Here is a 14,806-nt window from a genome sequence, read left to right as displayed (position 1 = left end):
TAGTAGCCAGATTCAAACGAGGAAGTCAGATGATGATGAAGTCAGAGGTAAAAAGGCACAAGACAGGCTATTGGCGAGCAAGCGAGCAGGTGAGGAAGCTGTGTGTGTGTGTGTGTGTGTGTGTGTGTGTGTGTGTGTGTGTGTGTGTGTGTGTAGGGCGTGACGTGAGACCTTACGACTTGAGACAGTGTAATCATGGGCAGCACCTTCCATTACATGAGCAGGCTGACAGGGTCGGAGGGTGACGGGCGCTGGCGCCTACTCTGGTGGAAAAAGGTGCCCGGAGAAGACAGACTGATAATGGGTTGGCATTAATCGAGTAAATTACATGGAGATGTGTCTCGGACAATTCACGCAAAGCTCAAGTCAATAACCAGAGAAACGTCTGTGTGATTTAGAAAGGAAGGGAAACAGGCCGAACCACTGGCTAAATTACATCATGATAATGACATGAGAAGACAACATGAATAGCCTCACACACACACACACACACACACACACACACACACACACACACACGAGGGTCAGGCATTCCAGCACATTTCACAGATACATATCCACCGACTCAACTGCATGAGTGCAATTCAAAAGGCCAGAACATATGGCATAGGTTTCTGTGTGTAGAATAATATGCTGTCAAGCCCCTCTAAATGCTGTAGTTGTCACGCTCTCCCATCAGGGCCTGAGGGGTTCACCAGTATAATGAGGGTGTGAGTGGGGATACAGGCCTCATTACCAGATATAAAGCCTGTGTTTATCACTTACAGTGAGTGACAGAGCCAAGGACCTTGAAATGTTTCTGTGCCACACTGTCTCAGCCTTCAAGGCGCTCGTTTCATGACATCACAAAGCGCTCAAGGTTCTGCTGGAGAAACGGGCGACGCCACTCGCATACACACACAACAGTGGGGATCTTATTAAAGCAATGCTTGATGAGTACTCTGTCTTGACATTGTGTGGTGCAGTAGAGAAGCCAGCTAGAGAGACACAGAGGGGTCGGCTATCGCCGAGTTGTCTCGCACTCCTCTTCCAATTTCTCACGTCCGCCGACAAGCCGTCCCAGAGGGTTTCATTTAAAGTGGGGAAACTGTCCGTCCGGGGTGCGTGTCCTTGTCGTGTTCTGAGAGGGAATGCAAATATTCCTAGGAATAAGGAAGTCCTTTCAGAACGATGGGAGGAGGAGTTACCAAACAAAAGGGAGATGCTGAAACAATTGGTTTCTGAAGAAGATTCCCCCTTGCACTTGATCTCTTGCCCTCAAGTTTAAAACGGCCACATCAAACACCATCAGGTTAACTCAGACAAAGAGTTGGGGGGGGGACGAAGGAGAAAAATGAAGGCTTAAAAGTACAACGGCGAACAAAAGTCATCGAATGACGACGTCTGACAGCCACTTCAATTGTGAAATGATGCCCCTGTCACGCCGCGCTCGCAGAGTATTGATTTTTTCCTGCTGAGGAAAAAATAATCTCATCCAGCCAAACAGATCCCAGAGGCATGCATCGTCCCGATAGTGGCCATCAAGGTTAACGCAGGCGCAACACTTATCAAAGTATTTCTCTCGCTCTCTCATCCCTCTCTCCTGTCCCTCGTCTCTGGCTGCTGTGGGTTTTTAATGGACTGGTCACAATGCCTAGTTGTCAGGACTCTTCATCTCTCCTCCCAGCGGCATCCTCTCCTCTCTTTCTCTCGCTCGCTCTCTCTCCCATTCCCCCCCCCCCCCTCCTTCCCTCCTTGCTCAAACCAGCAGCTGTGTCAAGCCCCGCTCCAATCAGTAGCTACCATTAGTCTAAGCTGGGCTGAAGGTTCCATCCACTCTGACTCCAGAAGCACTCCAAGGTCACGCCAGCACGTGACAAATCACACCTGTTAACTCTCCTCTCCGGGGTGAAAAATAGTCAAATGAAGGCAGAGGCGCTGCAGATGAAAAATAATCCACTTCTTCTGGAACGCTGGCTAGCGCTCGGCTAGTTGTCTGGATGCAGAGTGATGATTCCAAACAGAAGAGATAACAATAGGAATGCACCAAGGACATACCCTTTCTTCTTTTAGTGCTGTACATTTACCACATTTAACTCCACATCAGGTTGGTGTCTGCCTTAAAAATACATTCAATTGCACTTGAGAATCTGCTTCTTCTACATTTTTATTTTTATGAATACACAGCCTTATTCAATAATATACAACATAATTATCCTTTCCAAGAATTCCTCTCCAACTCCTCAGTAAAATGAAATCAATAAAATGATGTCCCTCTATGGGATAACAAAGATAGTAGGCAAGGCAAGAGTCCTACTCCAGAGACTAAAGTGTCAGTTAGTATGTAGTAAAGGGGACTTGGGAGTCGGGAGGAGGTGCTCATATATGTGCTATTCACAGCTCTGGGTCAGCTGGGCAAAGATAATGATGTGAGGAGCGGTGCAAGAGGCATAACCAAGGGACTTAATTACACACAGAGAAGAGCCAGACACTGGGATAGTAGTCTCTCTCCCGGGTAAGTACTCTCTCTCTCTCTGAGGGTGGAGGTAGACAGAGATATAGAATACTGCTGGGTAAGTACTCTCTCTGAGGGTAGAGGTAGACAGAGATATAGAATACTGCTGGGTAAGTACTCTCTCTCTCTGAGGGTAGAGGTAGACAGAGATATAGAATACTGCTGGGTAAGTACTCTCTCTGAGGGTAGAGGTAGACAGAGATATAGAATACTGCCGGGTAAGTACTCTCTCTGAGGGTAGAGGTAGACAGAGATATAGAATACTGCCGGGTAAGTACTCTCTCTCTCTCTGAGGGTAGAGGTAGACAGAGATATAGAATACTGCTGGGTAAGTACTCTCTCTGAGGGTAGAGGTAGACAGAGATATAGAATACTGCCGGGTAAGTACTCTCTCTGAGGGTAGAGGTAGACAGAGATATAGAATACTGCTGGGTACGTACTCTCTCTCTCTCTGAGGGTAGAGGTAGACAGAGATATAGAATACTGCTGGGTAAGTACTCTCTCTGAGGGTAGAGGTAGACAGAGATATAGAATACTGCCGGGTAAGTACTCTCTCTGAGGGTAGAGGTAGACAGAGATATAGAATACTGCCGGGTAAGTACTCTCTCTCTCTCTGAGGGTAGAGGTAGACAGAGATATAGAATACTGCTGGGTAAGTACTCTCTCTGAGGGTAGAGGTAGACAGAGATATAGAATACTGCTGGGTAAGTACTCTCTCTCTGAGGGTAGAGGTAGACAGAGATATAGAATACTGCTGGGTAAGTACTCTCTCTGAGGGTAGAGGTAGACAGAGATATAGAATACTGCTGGGTAAGTACTCTCTCTCTCTGAGGGTAGAGGTAGACAGAGATATAGAATACTGCTGGGTAAGTACTCTCTCTGAGGGTAGAGGTAGACAGAGATATAGAATACTGCTGGGTAAGTACTCTCTCTCTCTGAGGGTAGAGGTAGACAGAGATATAGAATACTGCTGGGTAAGTACTCTCTCTGAGGGTAGAGGTAGACAGAGATATAGAATACTGCCGGGTAAGTACTCTCTCTCTGAGGGTAGAGGTAGACAGAGATATAGAATACTGCTGGGTAAGTACTCTCTCTCTCTCTGAGGGTAGAGGTAGACAGAGATATAGAATACTGCTGGGTAAGTACTCTCTCTCTCTGAGGGTAGAGGTAGACAGAGATATAGAATACTGCCGGGTAAGTACTCTCTCTGAGGGTAGAGGTAGACAGAGATATAGAATACTGCCGGGTAAGTACTCTCTCTGAGGGTAGAGGTAGACAGAGATATAGAATACTGCCGGGTAAGTACTCTCTCTGAGGGTAGAGGTAGACAGAGATATAGAATACTGCTGGGTAAGTACTCTCTCTCTCTCTGAGGGTAGAGGTAGACAGAGATATAGAATACTGCTGGGTACGTTTCTCTCTCTCTCTCTCTCTCTCTCTCTCTCTCTCTCTCTCTCTCTCTCTCTCTCTCTCTCTCTCTCTCTCTCTCTCTCTCTCTCTCTCTCTCTCTCTCTCTCTCTCTCTCTCTCTCTCTCTCTCTCTCTCTCTCTCTCTCTCTCTCTCTCTCTCTCTCTCTCTCTCTCTCTCTCTCTCTCTCTCTCTCTCTCTCTCTCTCTCTCTCTCTCTCTCTCTCTCTCAGGGTAGAGGTAGACAGAGATATAGAATACTGCTGGGTAAGTACTCTCTCTGAGGGTAGAGGTAGACAGAGATATAGAACACTGCTGGGTAAGTTGAATCTACTTGCTTTATCCTGTCATAATATACGAATCAAACTACTGAATCCCAAACGAATCCCACTAATAAATGACTCCAGCAACCGTTAACAAGCCTCCCTGTCATTACCCAGAGGGTCTCACCAGCACCATAGTGAGATGGCTGTACTCCCAGCTCTATAGCTGTCACCTAGAACTCACCGCTGTGACCGCCTTAAGACAGGTGACGACTGTCGGTCAGAGCGGTGAGTGTTGTGTGTTGATACGTTGTAAACAATGTGTCAGGTGGTGGCACCTGACGCCTGTCGGGCTACAGCCAGAGTGGTGACCTGCAGGGGGCTCTTCTAGACGCTATGGAAGATTGGGGTCACGACCTATCCTCTGACATTGAAACAGTTTGTTGTGGAATTCTCTCACACTGAAACAGATGGTTTATAGACCTATGAAGATAACCACATTTGGTCCAAGCACTCTATAAACGGCAGTGTTTGTTCTTGACCAGAACAGAGCTTTTTCCTTTACAGCAGGTTACATTATAGTACCGAAGCATAGGCTGTTGGCTTTGTTTTTAGTGTTATAAATAGCGAAAATGTTTAACTGTCACGTGTTCATTCTGTTTCACTTCAAAATGTAAATTGTGTCGCCCTCCGTTCCATGGCGATTCAAACGTTAAGTGTGCAGTCAATTCTTTGTGTGTGTTCTGTCAATGGCTGTGATCTGTGATCTGTGAGGAAGAGTAAGCTCAGTCCACTGTGTGGGGGCGTTGTGCTAACGACGCTGTCATGATGGAATATAACGAGGATCAGCTCAATGTTAATGTCATTAACTCTGAGGCGAGAGGAGAAGAGAGGGATCGCCTTACAAGCTAGACAGAGGGGGACAATGACGCTAAGTCGCTAATTACGGAGATATCGCTAGCTGGATCGCCCGGCTTTTATAGCATCTAGAGAGAGAGTCAATTCAATTAGTCGTATATTACAGCGGCTGGGGGATGAATCAACGACTGGGTATATAAAAAAAAAAGAAAGTTGGAGAGAGAGAAAGAAGGAGAGGAAGATAAAAGAAAAGACCTGGGTCTTCCTCACTCTTAAAGAATCAACGACTGGGTCTAAAAAAAAGAAAGAGTGCAACAGAAAGAGGGAGATAAAATAAATGATCCGTGTCTTTCGTATCTCTGACCTCCTCTGCTCTCGTGGCCTCGCAACCCACCACATTTCATCCTTAATGAAAGGATGCTGTAAAAAAAACTCTGCCCGTAGTAGGAGGGCCGTGGCCATGCGATCTGCAGATCTCTTCCACGTTAAGGATCCCATTAGATAGAGAACACTAAAAGGTAATTGGATTTCCCCCTCCAGTTATCTTCATCTCTGTCACCCTCAACCCGCTATAATAACTTACTCTCCAAGCCCAAGATAACTCAATTCAGAGGGAGAGAGAGAGAAAGAGGGATGGCGGGGGAGAGAGAGAGAGAAAGAAAGAGAGGGATGGAGGGAGAGAGAGAGAGCGAGAGAGAGCATATGTTACGAGTCTCCAAAGCAAAGGGTGTCTAAATCACGCGGCTCCTCCATCACATCCTTCCCGTGGATATGAACTCTGACAGGGAGCAAACATAAATTTGTTTTTATCTATTGACTAATTCACTTCCCTGGTGGCTGCCGCTTCCTTCACGGTCTGTGTCTGTAGTGGTAGAGCGCCACAGCCAAAGGACCTAGTCCCCTGTCAGGGTGGAGAAGGACTACTCTTGTTCCCCAAGTGATAGTCAACAGGAAACACACAAAAGGTGCAATTCGTTTCAGCAGTAAGATCCTTTCTAACTAAAACAGTGACGGGTGTGGCAGTCAGGGCACAACCAAATCACCTACTTTATGCACTCGGTCATTCCCGAACATGTTTCTATTTCTGTCCTCCCAACAGTAAACCTGAGAAGCAGGTGAACAAACACTGATTTAAAATAAATTGAAGACAGAGAGGAAAACAGTTTTCCCCTGGGGCATGTTTCATTGGGGCTGTTATTTTTATGGTGGCGGTGCAAAATGAAACCATGAAACTGATGGCTCGAGGAGGGCTCAAGCCAGAGCCGGAATGGAGGAAAATCAATACGGCAATATCAGTGGTTGCACTTATCAGGGCCTCACTTCTTTCAGAGGTCACAGAGGAGCGGCTACATTTAAGTGGGGAATTCAATTGTGAAACATAGATTTGGCCCTGGCTATGGTGGGTATCTGATTAAAGTTGATTGGCTATACTGTAGGGGGTGGGGTGAGGGGAGAGAACAGAGAGAAAATACTAAACAACAGTCTTTAACAAAGAGAGTTAACAGTTGGCTATGGTGGTTAGTGGGTATCTGATTACAGTTGCATGGGTTGAGAGGAAGGATGGTGTGGTTGGACACCAAAAAAATGGATTTTAATAAATACAACAAAGAGTTCTAACACTTTGTGCGATATGTGGGTTGCGTAGTGAAATAGGTCCCTGCAGACGGTGCGTGGGACAGAGACTCACAATCGAATGGCTTTCACAAAAGAGTTGCGGTACGCATGTACCCAATACTAAATCCATTAGAGGTTAATGAGTGGAATCACACCGATTTACAAGAACACAAATACCATCTCCCTAACAGAATAGAATGAGATTTCAGCCTGTTAAAATGTATTCTTTCTCCACCGCTGCGGTTTTACTGGAGACAACCTGGGACTGTAGCTACTAAATAATACAGGAACAGGAAACAATGATGTCCTTGGCTGTCTTTGAGGCTTGTCAGGCACATCCTCATTCTGTAACTCAACGGTACTGTCAAAGACTACACACACACACACACAACCAGGAAAAACAAGTATACTGGGCCTGCTTGGAAGACGATATGGAGAGAAAACGGGGACACTAACTAGGCCCTCTCGTAGGACGATGTGGGGAAAATAGGTCCAATGTAACGACACAATATGTTCCTTTTGCTTTCATTACAGTATATCAGAGCAGGATCCAGTCTAAGGCTGTTTCCTCCTGTAGGACTTCTCAGTGCCAGAGGGAGACAGATGATAGGATGAGAGGGACTAGTGATGCGGACAGGAACATCAGCTACACTATGTGGGCCAATTAGAAAGAATTGGAGAGCTGGGGACAGCCCCTGGTGTGTGTGTGCATTTTTCCATCGGTGCAGACATATCCTGGCCCTCGCTCGGCTGAGAGAACATAACATGGCCTAATCATGGTGAGTTTGAGGGAGGAAACGGGGAGTGATGGGGACACGGACTCAGACACCACTCCTGTTCATAACCTCAGCGCAGAGGGAGGAAGAGGCTAGTTTGTGAGCCCTGTGCTGTGTTCTTATGGAGCTGCCAACTGTCTGTGCTGTGCCTCAGGCCCCTCCTCCTCCTCTCCACACCTCTATTTTGCCGTTGTTCACACAGCTGTCTGACACACACACACACACACACACACACACACACACACACACACACACACACACACACACACACACACACACACACACACACACACACACACACACACACACACTGTGTGTGGTGTGTTAGCCTCATCAAATAGGCTGCGTGTGTCACACGTCAGAAATCTGCATAAACACCCAACATCTGCCTGCCCCGCACTAACGATGATTGGACGACCGGTCGAGTCAGGCCACACCTCCCGAGGAAATGATTGACAGGGTGAGGCCGGTGGGTGGAAAGGAGGTGGACAGTGTGTACTGCTGTTGCCAGTCAGATAGATATGCAGACTCTACTAGGGTCTGCATCCCAAATCACACCATATTTTCCTCTATGGGCCCTGGTCAAAAGTAGTGCACTAAATAGGGAATAGGGTGCTATTTGGGACACAGGCTAGAAGAACATGGGAGCAAACATTCAAACGAACCGAGGCAACCAACCAACCTGAGGCAAACCACGGACATGCTTTCCTTTCCACCCCCTCAACAATTTGCTTTAAAACAGTCATGAGGGCTTTTTTTTCATTCTGTTGGAGAGACCCTGCCTTGAACCTTAAAGAAAGCATAACATTTTACAACTACGGTAAGGGGGCGAGTGAGGGTGGAGGGACGGGGGATGGGGGGTTGAGACAGTCGGCCCTTCAGACCAGCAGCTCTGTGGGCTGTCTGCAGGTTTAAGTACTGCCAGGGTCTTGAGAAAGGAGGGAGGAATGAAGGGAGTGATGGAGAGGGAAGGGAGGATGCTGTATTCCTGTCACTGTGGAAATACACCCCCAGTGGGAGTATAACAGACAGGCTCTCAGCAGGGCAGGAAATGATTCAGAGAGATCAGGACAGAGACAGAGAAGGAGAGAGGGATGAAGGAGGAGGGTGGAGGCTGGCACTAGGCCGGGAGGTTGGCGCTAGGCCGGGAGGTACAGGGATAAATTAACATGGAGGCTGTTTGGCTAGGATGCCGTGCCAAATGTAAACTACAGCCGGCCACTCCAGTGTAAGATGTTATTATACGTGTTGGGATGGTCTTTGAAAAGACAACATTTGTTCTCTAGGTTGCTATGACAGGTCTGTAATGACTTGACAGACAACCGTGTGTGTGTGTGTGTGTGTGTGTGTGTGTGTGTGTGTGTGTGTGTATAGAGGACTTTATACCCCCTCGCTGGGTGTTACATTCTGAGCTGTTTTTATTCAATATGGCCAGACAGAACATGAAAATATGTAACTATCAAGCTATCCTATCAACCTCAACTTAATGGGATCTGCTTAAAGCTACAAATATACTTGACTGCCCAGCAGGCTCAGACTCAGACATGGAAAGGATAAATAAATGAGGACTATGTTTCTGTTCCAAGATACGAGGGTCAGGAAAGGGGTTGGAAGTTATCGGTTTATTACTAAGTTTCTCTCTTCAAGTCATTCTCCCTCTCCAGCTAAAATAAGGACTCCATTTTGGATTGAATGGATTTTCCTGTTTGCTGGCTACCTGCACCAGCCTGGGTAATTTCAAATTCCTAAATTATGTCAAGAGCCATTTTGGATCAAGTATGTTCTCTTGTTTACCAGCTTCCTGGTCTATTCTCCTCAATCATTCACCCGAGCTTAAATCTGGACTCTATTTTGGATTTAATCTGCTAGTTTCATGTTAGCCAGTTTCCTGGTCCAGACTATTTTACCTCAAACTCGGCGTGTTTGTGGATGTCCTCGGCTCTCTGTCGGCTCAGGATGAACTCCGCCTCATTGGCCACCCGCACCAGGTGGTCCTTCATGGTGTGGCTCAGTAGCCTGAGAGAGAGGAAGGACAGAGGAAGACATTTCACACCATCAACAGAACTGTATCAATTTGTAATCTGTGGAAAAAAATGATTACTGATTTGAATAATTGAATTATGTTTGGATTAAGATGTAATAAAACTGGTGGAAGACATACAAAAATATTATTATTTAGTAAGTGTTCAAACAAAGTTAATTAATTGACTAATAGGTGATAGGTTGAAACCTGTTCAATCAGCTTTTCATACGCCATAAAAACTGCACAAACAAGCTCTCACAATGTGCTACAATACGAGTGCTGCAGTCCCTGAACATGGAAGACCTCCCCTTTAATAACCGTATAACATCCATAGAATTGAAGACCTCCCCTTCAATAACCCGATAACATCCATAAAATGGAAGACCTCCCCTTTAATAACCGTATAACATCCATAAAATGGAAGACCTCCCCTTTAATAACCCTATAACATCCATAAAATGGAAGACCTCCCCTTTAATAACCGTATAACATCCATAGAATTGAAGACCTCCCCTTTAATAACCCTATAACATGCATAAAAAGAGGAAAATTAAGCATGCAAAATGAGCAGGAAATGTGATTAGCACAAGACACACACACACACGAAATCCCTTTAACTGGGACCTAACATGCGCTAATTGATTTGTTAATGATATGCATCTGACACAGGGGGAACCTTTGCTCCTGTTACTACATATGTAGCCAATCCACCCCCTTCCTCTTATCTAAGCTAATAAAACATTGTGTGTGTGTGTGTGTGTGTGTGTGTGTGTGTGTGTGTGTGTGTGTGTGTGTGTGTGTGTGTGTGTGTGTGTGTATAGGGGCCAGAGAGGCCACTCACTGGCCCCAGAGGTCAGGCCTGTGCAAAGTGGAACAATAACAGGCTAGGGGCCGGGCCTGGGGCCTGTAACCCAAGCCTGCTGTTTCAGAGCAGGGCAGCGGGGGAGCGGAGGTGCCTGGGCCTCTGTAGACTCTCCAACCCCCGGCCCCTGGCCCAGCCATCAATAACCTCAACACTCTCTTTATGACGCCTTACTCTACACTCTTTCACACACACACACACACAGACAGAGAGACAGATAAAACCATGTACAGACACACACGAGCATACATACACACACACTCACGAATATAGTACGTGCGCACACTTGGACAGACACCTTACTTCTTACACACAAACCTCTCACACACACTTCTAAGCAGGGAGTTGATGGGGTATAGTGTTACAGCCCCCCATCGCAAATCAACAGGCTTTCACTGAGACCCAGTTCTAGATTACAAAGCAGCCTCTCTGGAGTGGATTACAACCTCCTCATCCTCTAATCCTTCCACTTTTCTTCCTCCTCTATCCTACTCCTTCCCTCCTCCTTATCCTGCTTCTCTTCCACCTCTCTTTTCGATTCTCTCCTCCTCTTCTTACTACTTGTGTGTTTGAGGAAGTCAAACACACACACATTGAGGAAGTCCATCAGTGGATGCATTAACATTATCCTAGATTAGCGTTCGGTAATTCTCCAGCCCGGGGGATCGTTAATGTAAATCCCGGACCTCTAACTCCGAATTGATGGGAGTTGTTTGGTCCCAGGAGTGATATGGGAATGCTGATCCTGGATAGTACGGACAGCAGAAGGGACATGGAGAGGGACAAGGAAGATGGGAGATTTCCCAAGCGTCATGAGGAGTCAGGGATTGCAGTCACCCCTGTCACCCATCCTCCGTCAGTCCCTCCCTCCGGGACAGGCAGGTATTGACAGAGCCTTGAACTCTATAAAGCCCCTCTCAGTTCCACAGATGCTCTTTACTCCAGTATAGATTTTTCTCTTCAATAGAGGCCCTAATGGTGACTGTGAGGGCCTGGAGCCTCGAGGGCCAGGGGCCGCGCTATGGATCGGCCAGAGTGGGACATAATGAAGTGGTGATGGTTGGAGTGGGTTGGACGGTGTGTGTCCGCGTGCGTGTCAGAAAACGTACCTGCCCTCGTTGACCAGCTCGATGAAGGCCAAGCCTGCGTTCTTCTGGATAGAGTTCTGCCACTCCTGAAACACAAACACGGGGACATTAGCAACACCGTAGAAACCGCATACGGGGACATTAGCAACACCGCAGAAACCGCATACGGGGACATTAGCAACACCGCAGAAACCGCATACGGGGACATTAGCAACACCGCAGAAACCGCATACGGGGACATTAGCAACACCGCAGAAACCACATACGGGGACATTAGCAACACCGTAGAAACCACATACGGGGACATTAGCAACACCGCAGAAACCACATACGGGGACATTAGCAACACCGCAGAAACCGCATACGGGGACATTAGCAACACCGCAGAAACCGCATACGGGGACATTAGCAACACCGCAGAAACCGCATACGGGGACATTAGCAACACCGCAGAAACCGCATACGGGGACATTAGCAACACCGCAGAAACCGCATACGGGGACATTAGCAACACCGCAGAAACCGCATACGGGGACATTAGCAACACCGCAGAAACCGCATACGGGGACATTAGCAACACCGCAGAAACCGCATACGGGGACATTAGCAACACCGCAGAAACCGCATACGGGGACATTAGCAACACCGCAGAAACCACATAATGGGACATTAGCAACACCGCAGAAACCGCATACGGGGACATTAGCAACACCGCAGAAACCGCATACGGGGACATTAGCAACACCGCAGAAACCACATAATGGGACATTAGCAACACCGCAGAAACCACATACGGGGACATTAGCAACACCGTAGAAACCACATACGGGGACATTAGCAACACCGTAGAAACCACATACGGGGACATTAGCAACACCGTAGAAACCACATACGGGGACATTAGCAACACCGCAGAAACCACATACGGGGACATTAGCAACACCGCAGAAACCACATACGGGGACATTAGCAACACCGCAGAAACCACATACGGGGACATTAGCAACACCGCAGAAACCACATACGGGGACATTAGCAACACCGCAGAAACCGCATACGGGGACATTAGCAACACCGCAGAAACCGCATACGGGGACATTAGCAACACCGCAGAAACCACATACGGGGACATTAGCAACACCGCAGAAACCGCATACGGGGACATTAGCAACACCGCAGAAACCGCATACGGGGACATTAGCAACACCGCAGAAACCGCATACGGGGACATTAGCAACACCGCAGAAACCGCATACGGGGACATTAGCAACACCGCAGAAACCGCATACGGGGACATTAGCAACACCGCAGAAACCACATAAGGGGACATTAGCAACACCGCAGAAACCACATAATGGGACATTAGCAACACCGCAGAAACCACATACGGGGACATTAGCAACACCGCAGAAACCACATAATGGGACATTAGCAACACCGCAGAAACCACATACGGGGACATTAGCAACACCGCAGAAACCACATACGGGGACATTAGCAACACCGCAGAAACCGCATAATGGGACATTAGCAACACCGCAGAAACCACATACGGGGACATTAGCAACACCGCAGAAACCACATACGGGGACATTAGCAACACCGCAGAAACCGCATACGGGGACATTAGCAACACCGCAGAAACCGCATAATGGGACATTAGCAACACCGCAGAAACCACATAATGGGACATTAGCAACACCGCAGAAACCACATAATGGGACATTAGCAACACCGCAGAAACCGCATACGGGGACATTAGCAACAACACAGAAACCACATACTGTTACTCTACGCACATTACTTTACACATAAGTCACTGTGGATGGACAGACGGGTAAATGAAGGAACAGTGAGAAAGAGAGAGAAATAAAGATTCATTTTGCCCCTTCCGCCCTCAGCACCAATTATGTCTGTATAATATTCTGTTGAGTGAGTCTGAACAAGGAGCAGTCAGCTGGTATACATAGCAGCCCTATAGAAGAGCTGCTGTTTCAGGCAGTCAGCTAGCTGGAGGAGAGGAAGGAGAAGGGAAGTGAAGGCATTTATCATGATATAACTCACACATTTCCTCCCTTTGAGCAGTGTTATGGTCAAAGGTGTCAGTCTAAACAATTCAATAAACCGCAGCTGAAACGCGAAGGCGGCCTTGAGTGACTTTAAATCGGCAATTTCGTCAGGAAAGGAAACTTGACGGTCGTCGTCTTTCATGTTCGGTTCAATCTTTCAACACCTTCTCAACGCAACCGTCAAAAGAATAATAAAACAACAAGGACCTGGGCATGTCGGTCGGACGTTTAGACCGAGCTCTCTCTCTCTCTCCTTCCCCTTTCTTGGGGATACGGATAGAAAACATTCAACCTCAGGTTAAAGAGCCAATGCCCTGATAAAACCAGCCACAACTTCAACATGCCACATTGTCAGGACGTGTCTGTATGGTGGGTATCACTAATGGTCTTTGATTCATTATTCATGTCTAATCACTAGTTATTTCCTGTGACTGTAAACAAACCCTGACCCCCAAAATCTTCCTTTACACACACAGTGATATACTGTATATCTAACACTAGTTGACTGGGAGTGAAAACGGAGAACAGATACATAGTAACCAAAACAAACAAAGTCCAACTGTGTTAACAAGTGGAGGGAGGGCTACGGTGGTGTGTGTGTGTGTGTGTGTGTGTGTGTGTGTGTGTGTGTGTGACAGGACAGTGGTCAGTGTATTTAACTCTGCTGTCATCATCTCTTCAACTGATAGAGGGAGCTGGAAGCTGGGTGTTCATGTGTGTAGACGTCCTTGGTAAACATACAGAGCCCTGGGGGCTGAAGATAGACGACAGACAGAGCTAGAGGAGAGAGAGAGCTCATTTGCTTCTAATACCAAATCAGACGTGTGTGTGTGTGTGTGTGTGTGTGTGTGTGTGTGTGTGTGTGTGTGTGTGTGTACGACACATAAGCATGTGTGAATGTGCATGTGTGTTTGTACATGCACGCATTATGATTTCCACCTTGATAACATGACAAATGAAAAGGCATCAGAACCAATCACACCCAGGCAGTACAGAAACCATTCTGTCCCAATGCCTGCACATCCTCAACCAGCCTGGAACCAACTGTAGATTAGTGGGATAACAGACTTGGATAATTTAACCACAATTCAGCAGTGTTTTATGTCCTGTTAGGCCATATTGGCATTGACTACACAGTCATAATAAAGTGTGCACAGAGGGAATAGACCAGTGTGTCTGTGAGGGGAGTAGAAACAGTGAGTTTGACAGTGAGCCCTGTTTTGGGCACCAAATGGGGAGGGACAACCTAGACTTATCCAATAAGAGCCACCCATTTTCGTTTTCGGTTGAAAAACATTTGAAAACGTTTTCCGTTGCTTGCCCTAAAGAACATGACCCAGGCCAATGGGCCTC

At 47.0% G+C, this 14,806-nt stretch overlaps 1 protein-coding gene across 5 annotated transcripts in view; it reads right to left on the bottom strand.

Annotated features, from left to right (window-relative positions):
* The window catches only part of LOC106610178 (lipopolysaccharide-responsive and beige-like anchor protein), a 308,280-nt gene that overhangs the window by 162,779 nt on the left and 130,695 nt on the right, over nucleotides 1-14,806 (bottom strand). For all 5 annotated transcript variants that reach the window (XM_045722739.1, XM_045722741.1, XM_045722742.1 and 2 more), the window contains exons 35-36: nucleotides 11,406-11,470; nucleotides 9,319-9,427 (exon numbers count right to left, since the gene is read on the bottom strand). In XM_045722739.1, the coding sequence (XP_045578695.1) occupies nucleotides 9,319-9,427; nucleotides 11,406-11,470 (174 nt within the window). The remainder of the gene's footprint in view (nucleotides 1-9,318; nucleotides 9,428-11,405; nucleotides 11,471-14,806) is intronic.

This window comes from Salmo salar, chromosome ssa08, assembly GCF_905237065.1.
Source record: "Salmo salar chromosome ssa08, Ssal_v3.1, whole genome shotgun sequence".
NCBI lineage: Eukaryota > Metazoa > Chordata > Actinopteri > Salmoniformes > Salmonidae > Salmo > Salmo salar.
Note: the sequence above shows the minus strand (reverse complement) of the source record. Positions and strands in the feature narration are given on the sequence as shown.